At 41.9% G+C, this 14,261-nt stretch overlaps 1 protein-coding gene across 3 annotated transcripts in view; it reads right to left on the reverse strand.

Annotated features, from left to right (window-relative positions):
* Nucleotides 1-1,819: 1,819 nt before the first annotated feature.
* Nucleotides 1,820-14,261, reverse strand: part of ARMC9 (armadillo repeat containing 9) — a 67,116-nt gene continuing 54,674 nt past the window's right edge. For all 3 annotated transcript variants that reach the window (XM_014946071.1, XM_014946072.1, XM_014946070.1), the window contains 3 exons: nt 10,829-10,961; nt 5,671-5,843; nt 1,820-2,219 (listed from right to left, as the gene is read on the reverse strand). In XM_014946071.1, coding sequence (XP_014801557.1) covers nt 2,197-2,219; nt 5,671-5,843; nt 10,829-10,961 — 329 coding nt within the window. In that variant the 3' untranslated portion in view covers nt 1,820-2,196. The remainder of the gene's footprint in view (nt 2,220-5,670; nt 5,844-10,828; nt 10,962-14,261) is intronic.

The following is a 14,261-nucleotide window of genomic DNA, read 5'->3' on the forward strand; positions in this document are numbered from 1 at the left end:
GCTTGTTTGTTTGTTGGTTTGGTTTCCCCCTCCAAAAAGGAGTCTGCACTTTTGCACTTTTCAAAAGTTGCTCTGCTGTGAAATTAATAAAACTGAACTGCAGGAGCATCCTGTGTTCTCTGCATATGCAAATGAGCGTTCTTAGCACTTCAGTGTTAACAACAACTTGGCCATTACATGCTGGAAAAAAAGCATTTCAGAGGAAAAAGAAAAACTGCCTACCCTGGAAAACCAGGAGGTGAGTTTTTATGGCTGTTTTCCCTTTTGTTTGGCCTTTTTGTGAACCAGAGGACAATTTTCCATTAATTGGGTTTATCAACTCTGAGAGGAGGTGGGTGAATCTAAGTGCAAATCAGAGATTTTCCATGATTTATTTCTCCAGTATGAAGATCTATGTGACAGGGGGCTCTCAAGTGTCGATAATTACTTTATGCCCTTTGTAGTTTGGGAGTGAAAGCAACACCCACTCTCTGCCTGCTTCATGTTAGGCCTGAACTTACCAAGCGGTAAATTCTAACTTCCACATGACTAGATTTTAAACAGGGGAATGTCTTTTCCTACAAAAGATCCTGATTCCAATCTGAAGACTATGATCCAAAGTGTTTACATGAACTTGTGCATGGGACGCCTTTCTGCAAACATCTGACCCAGTGTCACTGATCTTGTGGGTCTTATGGCAACTACATCACACAAGGAAATGGTCTTGGCTCTTTGGTTGCCACCACATACCAAGAGGCATAATTCAAAGTCTCAGCAGAAGCCTAAATCTTTCTTCTGGTCATATAGAAATGATTGGTGGCTTTACAACTCTTTACTCTAGGGGAAGGTGGTGTCACTGTTGCAGTTGCTTTATCTTTCAGGCTGTGTTCCATTTGTTTGTTTCTCAAGGTGAAACTCCAAAACAAAAGCCTTCCCTTCTCCCTTTTTGTCTCAAAAGCATTTGCTTTTGAAGCCTGCCTATAATAGATACAATCCTTGCTTTTTGTGCAATTCTGCCGCAGTGGGAGCCAAGTCCCCAGGTAAGTTGCATTTCTGGAAAAGTTGTTGCTGTTGTCATAACAGCATTGTCACATGAGGGGATGTTACTGAAAAGCCAACCCTCAGTGCTTCCTGGTCACTGTTACTTTTGAGCGAAAGAACACCACCACCAGCTTCATAATTCACTGGCAGAACTACCTGCTGCTTTTTAACTTATTGGAGGGCTTCCTCATCTCTCTTGCCTAACCAGTACTTCATATGCACTGAAGACCAGCACAAATTCCATCAAGACATTAACAGTCATTGCTCAGAAATGAAGAACATAAAAAAGTGACAAAGACCAAAGAAAATTGTACACAGCCACAAGTAAAGAGAAAGCTGCTTCTCATCTGTTCACATTCTCATGGTTTCTTCTATGAAGGAAGAAACAAAGTTCTTCATTCCAGTGGAAAGTATGGATGATTCATTCCACAAATGTCAAATAGTAGAATAAAAATGTAGGAAGTATTAACAGGAGTAATTGCTGCAGATAAAGCTGCTGATGAGCCCCTCACAGGTGAGCATGGATGCTGCCTTGGGCACTGGCACAGTGTTTTTCAACTGCTACAGGTCAACCAGAAGTTGATGAAATACTTTATCTCCGGTCTCTGGTGGCCCAGCACAGATCTCACTCCACACAAGGCTGCTCTATGCGCTCAGGCTCTGCACATATAGTGTGCATGTTCCCTCCTAGTGCAGATCTTTTGAACACAGTTATCTCCCAACCCACTCACAAAGGCATAATTTTAAAAAAGCAAGTGACAGGCTAGTTCAGCAACCAATATGTAAACAAGACACCTGCTTGGTCAGACTCCTGTGCTGAGCCCTCCAAAGGCTGTTTACTCTGACACAGAAGGCAGAGAACAAGAGCTTCTTCTCAAGGCAGCAATGTCACTTTAGAGTAAACTATCAGAGACGCTGGGACTACATCCATCTTCCATATCCGTCCTGGGCTGCTGCTGAGACCTTGAATTGTAATAACAAGGCCCTTGTCTTAGTCACCTTTAGAGATAACAGATGTAGCCCATCAGATAATCCATGAATCGCCATGCAAGGTGTATGCGTGCAACATCAGTAACTTCGCTCTCTTCTCAGCAGGTCGCCAGTAAAGCTCATTACAGGAAGCTAACTCTGTCCTTCAACAATGTGACAGGTGATTCTTGAGGAAAGGAACTGTTCTCACTTCCTGTAGGACTGGCTGCCTGCAGAAAAACAGCAAGAAAGGGTCTGTCAGCTGAAAGCAGGATTTATTACAAGACAGGAGCTGCCTGCGGGCAACACTTGTTCAACCTGTACAGTGACACAAACACCACAAAGAACATGCACAAAGGCACCTTAACCACTGATGTTGCAACTTAATAATGCAGGATGTATTTATGGCAACCACTTGCCAGGGAACACTGAAAAAACTTGTGGAGGAGCAGGGAGTCACCGGGGCCTGGTTGCACTCCTGACAAAAATCATTCCTTATTCTTCTGGTAGAGATTTTTGTACTGCTCAAGCTCCCCTCTGTCCTGGACAGAACTTGGTGCACTGCAAACACCTTGAGTGTGCCCACACAGAGAAGCTTGGAACAGATGCAGAGTAAGGAACAGGACAGATTAAACCATTCCACCATGTCCACGTGGAGCACATACACACAGCTGAAAAAGTCTAGAATTGGAGGTCCACTCTATGTTCTAACTGTGCTGCCAGTGTCATTCCTGTACCAGCTAGGAAGTGGAATCCACAGAAAATGCCAGCATGGCTGGCTTTAGTTGGAGGAGCTCAGTTTTGCTTTAAGGTACAGCTTCAGAGCGTGGCTAAGAGCAGTGGCTACATCTCAGACAGGAATCTGGCCCCAGGCCCATAGCTGCACTAAGTACCTGTGCTTCCTCTGCATTCCTCGGGCATTCCACACACTCCATGCTTCAAGAGGAGCAGCACAGCTAGTTCAGCTAGGTTTATGTAAAAGCAACTTATTTCCAGAAAATACACCTCTAAAAGCAAGCTAAAAATGTGTCTCTAAAATAAGTGAGCACATCAAGTTAAGTAAAATCAGAATCTCGTCTTTTTCTCTTCGTGCCCATCAGCTATAAAAACTTGTATTTCTCCAGAAATACCAAGAAATCGACAAACTAAAGACAGTCTTCCACTGGGACAGAGTATTTTGATATATAAAAACCTACATACCTATGCAGCAGGCAAATGGGAGGCAGCAATTGCTGAAATCTACTGATAGCTGATACCTGCACATCTGATACTCTTTTTAACTTACAGGATAGCTGATATCTGCACATCTGATACTCTTTTTAACTTACAGATAAGTCAGCTATGAAATTAAAGGAACAATAGTACAGAGCTTTACTAGGGAAACATTAGGGACTCACCTGCTTCAGATGCCTCCCTGCACCTTTAAGTGGCAGCTGGGAATTTAATTACCTTTGAGAACCTCAGATTTGGACATAGGTGCTTAAAGCTCTTTTTAGTCCTTTAAAAAAAATCTGGTCCTTATCACCTTCCTCTCACTTTTTCCAACCATAAAAACCTGTGTGAAAGGCTCTGCAAGATGGACAACAACCAATAGGTGTTCTGTGACAGCAGACAGCAATGCAGGATACATATACACAAAGTGAGTGGAAGTATACTTGTTTGCAAAATATGCTATTTTTAGCAGGAAGATAAGAGTTTAATATTCAGTTGCTGACACCACATCTGTCTCATGGCACATGTGGACAGATGGAAAACAATTACCTGGAATCCCAATAGAAAAAAGTCAGGAGAAAAGGTAAACACACACATAGTAATATGTGATGCCCACTATACATTCAGATTTGGGATGCACAGAGACAGCAAAGATAAGAGGTATGTTGTAATGCAAATCCTATCCAATAAGAGTTAGAAGAGCCCAAGAGTCTGGACTTACATATAGTGAATCATCAGAGACCCCCAAGTGATGTAGAACTCTGATTATACTCTGCTTTAATGCAATTCCAAACAAAATACATTATGCACCATGCCATTGGAAAAGGAACTTACTCCAGGGCTGTATGAAAGCAATATATACATGTTGCATTTTTCATTGGACACACACCTCCAGGTGTGTAAAACTGCCTTGAAGAAACTAGAACACGTGGAGGAGTTTTTCTGTGCACACACACACACACACTATGCTTTTCCCTGCTTCAGCAGAGCTTCTCCTTTTCAAGGGGCTCCCGCTTTTGTAAATGAACTGAAACAGGAACCAGAGACAGACTCTCTGGTGTTAACACCACATTCAGTCAGAGCAGGACAGTGCTCCTATCACAGGAAACAGAAAGAACTGATGTCAGAGGTAAAACACGGGGCATACGCAGCAAAAGAAAAGTGCAAAGAGCCGGCAGTGTTGCCTAAGTACAGGACTGCTCAAAACAAGTACTCTCTAGGTCAAAACCTCCCTTAACAACCAAGGACATTCCCTTCCATTCCGTTGCCTCACCTGTACGCCCTGAATGAAACCACCCCATCTCCCTGCACATGCAACTGTGTGGAATGACAGTGCATGAGCAACACAGAAGACTTAGGAAGCTCTTTCCAGCCTGCTGCTGAGTTACTAGGTTATTTCAATTCTCTGCGTTTCATTTTCCCTACCTGTAATGAGGAGCTAATAGTATACACACACCTCAAATTTCTTGGGAAGGTTTGCAAAGTATTAAGAGTTGTCATGTTTTTGTGAAATGTTTAAATGTAACAGTTACAGCTAAAGAGCAGCCCTGATGTTACATTGTGATTAGATAATCATTACTAAACGTCTTTACAAGACGTTTGGAATAAAAATATACAAGACATAGCTCCTGCCATTGTCATTGATGATGGACCCAGAGGGGTATTTGAATCCAGATAGTCCGACCTACAGTCCAGAGAAAAAGCTTACTCATTACTGAAGAAAGCATCTTTCTTCCCCCATCCCCCCCACAAAACCCCACAGCTTACACACCATATATGTGTTTACTGTTGTGTGAGCATCTGAGATCAACATTTCCACTTTATTGGGCTTGTGTTGGCTGGCTTAAAGCAAGCGTCCATTTTTCCCTCCTCGCCTCAAGTCACAGCCCTCTTATCTTCTGAGCCTGCTGCACATTAGTACTGCTCACACTTCTTCAGACAATGACACATCCATATGGTTCTTGAATACAAGTCTCCAGCAGAAAGATGACTGCCACAAGCAGCACCTCATGCTTTGCTGCCCCGAGCCCATCTTCTGAACTGCCTGACATCGGGTCTACATTCAGTTGCGGTGCAGACACACCCAGGGATCCAACATTAAACAAGTTACACAGCAGATTGAACAAGTGTCAACAAGTGTCTAAAGGAAAGGAAAAGTCTAATGACATCTAGAGAAAGTCTAATCTGAAACTGGAGGCTTCCCCCCAAACTTCTGAGAATTCAGGCCACTTCTCCACCCAGAGACAGGAAAAAGCATGTCTCTTAATGGCTCACACGACAGCCTGGAAATAGGAGCAGTGTTCAGTAGGATATAATTACATGGTTGTATATCCTGCAGATGACAAGTACAATGTCATATACTCCTGGCACATTTGTAGCATACGACTTCATTCCTGGAGAGCTACTACAGCACTCCCTCCTTTCCCACCCCAAGGACTGACAAACAGAATGATGACTTTTTCCACTTACTCTGTCTGCTCCTTGTGGATGATCCTGAGGAGCTGGGACGGCTTGTCTGTTGGGGTCCGGACTGAGAGAACTGGGGGGCAATGGCCAGCATCTTTCCCTTTCTAGGGCTGGCACTCTGCGCTTCAGGAGTGCGAGGTATCTTGGGTTTGCTGGTGAAGGCTGAGGGAAACTCACTGTAGGAGGAGATGGAAAGGGTTAGCAATGCATGGAGAAATATGTATGCATAGTAAATCTGCAACCAACTGAAACCTGGAGTACATGCTGTGACAGCATGATAGGCTGCTCAAAATTCAGGGAGACTGCAAACAGAAAGGAACATGGCACCAGAGGTCCTGCCCTGGGGCATATACTCTCGCACAGCATCTAAACCTGCCTCTATCCAAACATCTACCCTACCCAAACCTGGTTCTTTGGACAACAAGATTGAACAGGTTCAGTTAACTCCCCTGCAAAGAAGTAATAGATCTATAACTTGCTTCCTCCACTGTATTTGTCTCACACACAGCCTCAGTCTGAGGTGCGAAAAACCTACAGAAATGCTACAGCACAGGAATACATGCTTTTCGGGCACAGACACTATTATTTCTCCTAGGTATCGGTCACAATCTTGGCAGACACAGGCAGCCTCCCTGGCTCCCAGCTGCGATAAGATTTCCAGAACTCCCTGAAGGCTTTGTCAAAAGAGCAAAAAGCTGTGATGGCATCTCTGAAATGAAATTCCCTAAGCACACAGGTTCCTTGCTCACACCAAAACCATAAACCAGCTGCTGCTGTTTCATAGTCTGCATGTGCTGCAAGGATACCATTCTTTAAAATTTAGTCTATGACAGTGTGAGGATATACCATCCTTCCCTGCCTCCTGCCAGCAATGTATTCTTTCCCAGGTAAAAAAATGGAGGTTACCAGGAAATAGCAAGTCTAAAATAATTCTGAATCGATGTTCATGTTTGCTTTAGTGAGTCAATTTTATCTTAAAAGCAGAAAAGGTTAACTGAAATAACAGCTACATGAAGAAGCTCGTCATATCTAAAAAGCAAATAAAAGCAGAGCCAAAGGCAGGAGATCGAAAAAGGTGCCATCTGTAGACAGGTGATTAAAACAGAAAGTCCCAGTGTTATTAGCTCCATCAAAAGAACCCTTTGTGACCATCAGAAAGGGCGATTAGGAGGATTTTCAAGGCATTTAATCTCCCCTCCTCCCCTGGGAATGCTGCTGAGTCTGTGCTGATTAGCCCTTCCATACCCCTGCTTCACCTTCCAGAAAGATTTGAGCAAGTGTTTCTTTTGTGTTTTAAATAGCATTAGTTGTCGGTATTTTGCATATGTATATGCTAACTATTCAGGACAGAGACATGCTAACTGGTCTGCGAAGAGCCATCTCTGCAGCCCTCTACATATCTTACAAGTATTACAAGTATTACTCTTGTCTCAGTTCAAAGGAAGAGGTAGCAGATGGCAGCAGAAACATACTAGCAAAACAAAGCCAGAAAAGTAAGATTGGTTAGATAAAACCCCAAGCCGTGGATCACAGACGTATTTAAATATCTCTCTCCATAAAATAGTCTCACTGTTACTGCTTTATGTAATTTTATTCACTTTGGTTCAAGAGCTGGGTTTTCAATTCACTAGTGCTCTCCATGGTAATCTTATGTACAATGTACTGTGATCTGCTAACGTAGATCAACAAAAAAGGAAGATCCAACAGCCTCACTGCAGTTTCTGAGTCACAAACGAGAGCAATAGATAACAAAACCCTGACTCTCTATTCCCATACACTAAAAAGAGTTTTTGTAGCCGTCAATAATCTTCCAAGAGTTTCACGGCAGTAACTTAGGACACTAGCAGCATTTTGGAGACAAAGCAAAGTAATGCAACCACAGTCACTACACTTTATCAAAGAGAGATACACAGTGGTCACACAGCTCACATCTTTGCAAACTCTTCAGGAAAGGATTCTATAAAATAAACTGGTAGCAAACACTGGGAAGATGAAAAAAACCTGCTGTCTTTCTGACAGGATTCAAAGCAGATCTCGGTCTCCATGTGCCCAGGTGTCACAGAACCACCTCGTCTTTTACGACATCAATAAAGAGGCTAAGATCAACAGGGAATAATTAATTCTCAGACTAACAGAGAACAGAAACCTGCTATTTGGACTAAAAAAGAAGCAGCAAAATCTACTGTGGGAAAATGTTCCATTGTGTTCGGTAAAGAAGTCATTCATGACAAGGTGTGGTAATTTGAGAGCAAGTGCGACAACAAAAAAACCCAAACAACTACCAAACAAAAAAACAAACCCACAACAAACTTACACAGAAACCTACATTTGCATTGAGAAGAAGGAAAACTGTTTACCTGGAAAAATGGAAATAACTGTATATAGAAAAGTGCACAAAAGACTGACACTGGGATTGGAATAATCAACCAGGAGATGTGATGGGACTTGAACATACAAAGATATGTTTAGACCATTTTCTCCAAGAGATCTGCAAACTTACTGAGGATGCACTCAATCCCCTCATCCAGGTTGTTGATAAAGAGATTAAAGAGAACTGGCCCCAGTACTGAGCCCTGGGGAGCACCGCTTGTGACCAGCCGCCAACTGGATTTAACTCCATTCACCACAACTCTTTGGGTCTGGCCATCCAGTCAGTTTTTTTACCCAGCGAAATGTACACTCATCCAAGCCATGAGCAGCCAGTTTCTCCAGCAGAACGCTGGGGGAAACAGTGTCAAAGGCTTTGCTAAAGTCCAGGTAAACAACATCCACAGACTTCTGTTCATCCGCTAAGTGAGTCACCTTATCATAGAAGGAGATTGTATTTGACAAGCAGGACCTGACTTTCATAAACCCATGATGACTGGGCCTGATCACCTGGTTGTCCTTCGTGTGCCACATAAAGGTGCTCAAGATGATCTGCTCCAAAGCCTTCAGGAGGTAACAGGCCTGTAGTTCCCTTCTTGTGGATGGGCATCACATTTGCTAACCTCCAGTCAACTGGGACCTCCCCAGTTAGCCAGAACTGCTGATAATTTTTTTTTTTTTTAATTTTACAATTGTAAACTCAAGTCTATAAAAAAATTATCCTTGATTAGCTAAAAAGCACAATAAATTTATATTCTTATATGACAAAACGCAGCAGGGAATAGCAATGCAAGGGCAGCTGCTGGTCTGACATATATCAGCTACAACAATCATGTGGAAATAAAACAACTGCAATAGACATGAGACTAGGGCCTCATTCTTTTCTCCGATTTTTTCACTGATCTCTACGCAGTTAAATTCCCAATTTATACTGCTAAGGAAGAGGGGAAATAGCAGTGACTGCTTCATCACCACAACTCAGCCTTTCTTTTCGCATACATACCTCCTCTAGGAAGGTATTCGTATTTGCCTAGTAGGAAGGAGACATCTCTTACAGTGGTCAAAACTATGACCAAAGCAGGGATTTATTATCTTTGTTTTGCAAACAAATTAAAGTATGCTTCCAAGAATTAAAGAATAAAAAGGCAGGTCTAGCTATTGCAACACCAACGTACTAACAAAAGACCCTTGATACAGGAAACCCTGTGTTCTCTTGGACTGTGAAAGGCTACATTCCCATATCCGTAATGGGAGTAATTTGTAAATACAAACACATATGCTAAGGAAGCATGCAATGAAAAGATATCATCTTCTTCAGCAGGATACTGCACACCTTCAGTGCAGTGCCTTCAGTTAGAGATCCATCTATTACTGAGATTTAGATATGCATTTATGAAGAAAAAGTACAGATTACCGGGGACACAGTTTTGTAATAATAGATTATGACTGTAGAGAAGCAAAGCTGTCACCAAGGTGGAGGGCAAGATGCTGCCAATTTGGCTTGCAAGCCAAAGCCTGAAAAATAATCTCTCTCCCCATCATAAAGAAAGCAATTTGGCCATAAAATTCTCATGGTCTATTTGTATTTGTAGTATGTGCTTAGCTACTGTTATGACAAGCAACAGAAATGAAACCAGTAATGCTGGGATAGGGGTATGACTACTGAGCACTTCAGCTGCTAACCAGTAATAATTTGTTGACAATACATAATTTCTCAGATCTCACCATGGAAACAGCACAACTCAGGAAAAAAAAAAAACCCAAACCACAAAACCACACCAAACCCCCACAAAACTCCTAAAACCACACACAGGCATCTGTAGGCCAGAAGGAAACAAAGCTCTAAGCAGAGAGTCCAATTTTCAGAAGTGCTAGAGCTTTAACTAACACAAATAACCAAGCACTTCTGAAAAATCAGATCCATAAAGAGTTGGTAAAACCTTTCCTTTAATACATCTCCACCCATTCTGTGTTTTACTTCTGGAATGTATTTGCTTTTAAAATTTTCTCTATGCTCACTGTTTAAAACTTGGCCCAATCAAACCAGCTATAGGAAAAAGCTGTTAATGTCTGAAGGACACATGCGGGCACTGAAAGGCTTCAGTAAACCTTGGTCCAATTGCTAATGAATTCCTAGTTCTCATCCAAGATATAACATCACAGTCCTACATAGGACAAAGGCTTCAGAGGGCTACAGGTATGAACAGCAGAAAAAGAGCAAGATCTTTCAACTTCCTTTGATAGAAATTGTTTCAAGGAAGAGTTGAAACCCATTGCTGGGAGAATTGATAATATTGCCTCCGTTGCTACCCATCTAGTGGATAAATCAGGGACTCTGGTCAGCAGTGCTAGCAACTCAGCATGTCTAACCACTCTGAATCCACTTAAATGCTTAATTTTTCTTTCTTCTGCAAGTTAATTCCTGCCCTGTTCCCACAGTCCTACCTATTTCTTTACTAATAAATAATTTTTCATGGGTTAGAGTCAAGTCATCTAAGGAAGCAATCAGGAAGTTTTATTTGCAGAAGACTGCATTGTGCGTACATGTGAAGTTCATTAATAATGTATTGCTTGAGATTTCTCCCATTCTGGACCAGATGCTTAGAAATTGAACAGCTGCCTCTGGCACAGCTAAGGGTATTTTGTTTGGCAAGCACCGCTACAGCTGTCTCAGACCAGACTACATCATACATCAAATGACTTCACAGATTGTCTTTACAGCAGCATGGAATTAGCTGGTAAGTCCCCTCAGACTCCTCTTGCACTTTTAGATACTCCTCTGGATAAATCATACCTGTGTGATTGCCCATTTACATTGTCCTGGGTGAAGTCAGTAGATGGGGAAGACAAGGTATTGTCACCAGCTGGGATGCTTCGGTCCATTCTATGGCCTGACGAGAACACTTTAGATGACTTCACTTCAACTGCTATTTAAAAAAAAGAAACACAGTTCAGCGGGGAGTTGTTTCTTTACAGTTTTACTAGAAACACAATCAAGTCACAGTTCCTGCTGTATGAAGGAAACCTTGAGATAGTGGCAGGCCACCGAGTCAGTGTGGCAGGGTGCATTATGGCTCATCAGATGAGCAAAGCCAACTGCAAGTGTGCATACTTCCAGCCCTTTGGCAGTTGGAACACAGAAGATGCTTGGATCGTTTTCAAAGCAGCTCTACTCTGCATTTGCAATGGGCTAAGAGCTTTATATCATTAGTTATCAGCTAGTGACTGATATCTAATTAAAGGCATAGGAATGCAACCACTAGTTGTCTGTACATATCCATAGTAACAGGCAGCCACTGTGGACAAAAAAACCAGTGCTTTACACTTCTGTCAGACATATATTTGTTCAATATACCTCATTTTCTGCCTGGCACTAATGGAGAAGGGAAGGACAGACAGTTTACTGAGACACACAAGGCTACAACATGTGCAAGTTCAATAAGAGTTTAGGGAAAATCCCTAGCTCTTTCCTCCCATGCTCAGGACAATTGCCATCCTGGTGTGCTGTCACATGCAGATACAGATGCAGATCAGGCCACTTTCAGACAAGCATTTGGCTGCCCAGCACATGTTCTGTCTGACATTCAGCATAATACATGTAGTGAGATGATCAGGGTTCATCTTTACTCCACAAGTTTTCTGCTCACAGGAGGCAAAAAAGAAAAAAGCACCAGAATTATTGATTCTTTACCAAAGTGATAAAAAGGGAGGATGGACCCAGACAAAAACAATACTAACTGAAGAACAGCTAAATGAATCCAGGCATGGAGGACATTAAGAACTGCTTTCATTTTTAGAAAACAAAGAGGATCAAGGTTTCTTGAGGCTAAACTTAGCTTCCTTGAGATATGACCTTGACAATGCTAACTGTTCACATGAAGCTTTTATTCTAACCGCTTTTTCACTCTTGGTCTCTTGCTAGTCATTTCATGACTTGATTCGTGAAACTGAATCCCAAAGTATTCATGTGATGCTGGAAAACACACATTCTGAAGTAAGCAGGTTCCTAGTACTGCATAGTGACCATCAGACCAAGATCAAAACTTAATAAACTGCATATTTATTTCACAGCAAAGATGTTTGGCAGGGCATAAGAGCCTCTAGAAGCAGTACAATTATTTTTAACACCTTTCTGTTATGTACTGTTCCCTGCCATATCTTAGGAGGCAATATAGAAGATAAAGGGCTTATTTTCCATTGTCTTAAATTAAAGCTTTTCCAATTTAAAAATTACTAAACCGACTGCCTTTTGGAAAACAGGGGATGTCCAAAGACCTAGTTCAATTATCATTATACAGAATGAAAGTCCTGTCACCGACATGAACAACCAGGGGATTCAGAATTGCAATCTTTCTTTCCTCTTCTCTTAACCCTAATTTCTAAATCCCAAAAGGTAAAACAGACAAGCATGTGTTTCACTGGATACTTGCAAAAACCTGAAATAACCCTCTGGCAACCCTTCAAGTAGCTCAGTGTTGTTTTATAGCCTGGATTAATGCTAGGAAGAATTGTCTCTGCCACACACAAAAAATATTTGTCTTTTTACACGTATAATGCATATAACTTTGCAATATGCAACATATTATGGTGTCCAAGATTTTTCTACAAGAGAAGAGAATATAATCTAGTTCTCTTCTTAGTGTCCACTAAGTGTATAATTTTAACTGAAAACAGCTAACAAACTGTTTTTCACAGCAGCTATAAGTGAGGGTCTGACAATATAAAACATTAAAGTTGGCAGGAATTTCTTCAGGATGAAGGCTGAATACTTATTTAATACTGTCCATCAAAAAGAAACTACATTTACTTTGCCGACTTACCCAGGATCCCTGTTTAAACCTCCACAAATCTTTACAAGCAAACCATCAGACAGTATCAAAAGCACGGAAAAGGTCAACAAGGTCAGTGAACGCATTTCACTGGCAAGATATTATCAGAATGTGGTTCAGAAGGCACGCTGTGCTCCTGGTGGTTGCACAACGCCTTAGAAATTGCATCTAATTACACTTTAAAACAGCAAATAGGAATACCTTTGAAACCTGCTTGGCTTTATTTCCTTTACGGAGCATGAATACGTAGAACTCCTTTATTTTTTAGGTTTTATTTCGATATAGGAAAACTGTCAAGTCAGTGTGCTTTCAATTAGTTTACAATTCTGCTGTCCCAAGCTGCTGCCCCCAACCAGCCAACCTCCCCGGAGAAGGGGCTCAGCTCTACTCCAGGTGAGAGGCTTGAGGACAGCAGCTCTCATTCCTACACAAGTGCCCATCTCAGACAGGAGCTTCAGCTGCTTCTGTCATATGGATTTCATTCAGCATGTTATATTTATCAGCTCTAGGCATTACGCAAGCAGATTCCTGTCTGCAAGACCTTCGTTACTTTTCTCAGAATCCTTTTCATTTCCTCTAGGAAATTTAAAAAAAAGAAGAGAGAGAAAAAAGTATGCTATTCCTTTACTGCTTCAAAGCATATTTTTCAGCAAACTAAAGGCATGCTTTGTCTGAACTTATTAATAATTCTGTACCGGATATGCTGCAAGATCCTTTATCTAAGACTTCAGAATATTTTGCTTAAATCCCTAATTGGAAATGTTAATGAATCCCTGCAGGAAGGTTGAAACTGCCCCATCCAAAGTTCCATGATCCTGTGAATATCAGTTCAGAAATGAAGTATTTCAGAAGCCTATAACCTTTTATATTCCATCACATGTTTCTGAGCTCTCAGGTCCAGCTGAGTTTGCATTAATTTCAGTTTAAGTTGCAAGGACAGAATCTTTAGCAGCATCACCCACAATGTAGCTATACAGCACAGGGCTTCCCATCCTCCACAGCTTTCCGTGGTCTGAATGTAGTTGCAAATCTAAGCAGATAACTGCAGCTGCCTTCAACTTTAATAGAGAGGTCGAGCCAGCAGAGCCTGCAGGTGCCAGCAGACAGTGATTCATTTAGACTCAAACAAGGGTATATTTGATCAAATAAGGGGCTTTGGCTGTTGGGAAGCGCACAGTCCCTGCGCTGCAGCTCTTTCCCTAGGCAGGGGACATCACAGAATGAAATACAGTATGCCTTGGGTATGATCCTTGGCCCTTCCACAGGAAACAAGACGGGGCAAAGCAAGTGAGACCATTGGTCTGTGCTGACCACACATTACCTTCTGTAGCCATTCATTCAGCTTCAGCCAAAATCCAGCCATGTGCTCTAAGGTCTTGCAGACTGCCCCAGAGGGCC

The sequence above is a fragment of the Calidris pugnax genome, unplaced genomic scaffold, assembly GCF_001431845.1.
Source record: "Calidris pugnax isolate Ruff unplaced genomic scaffold, ASM143184v1 scaffold111, whole genome shotgun sequence".
Lineage (NCBI taxonomy): Eukaryota > Metazoa > Chordata > Aves > Charadriiformes > Scolopacidae > Calidris > Calidris pugnax.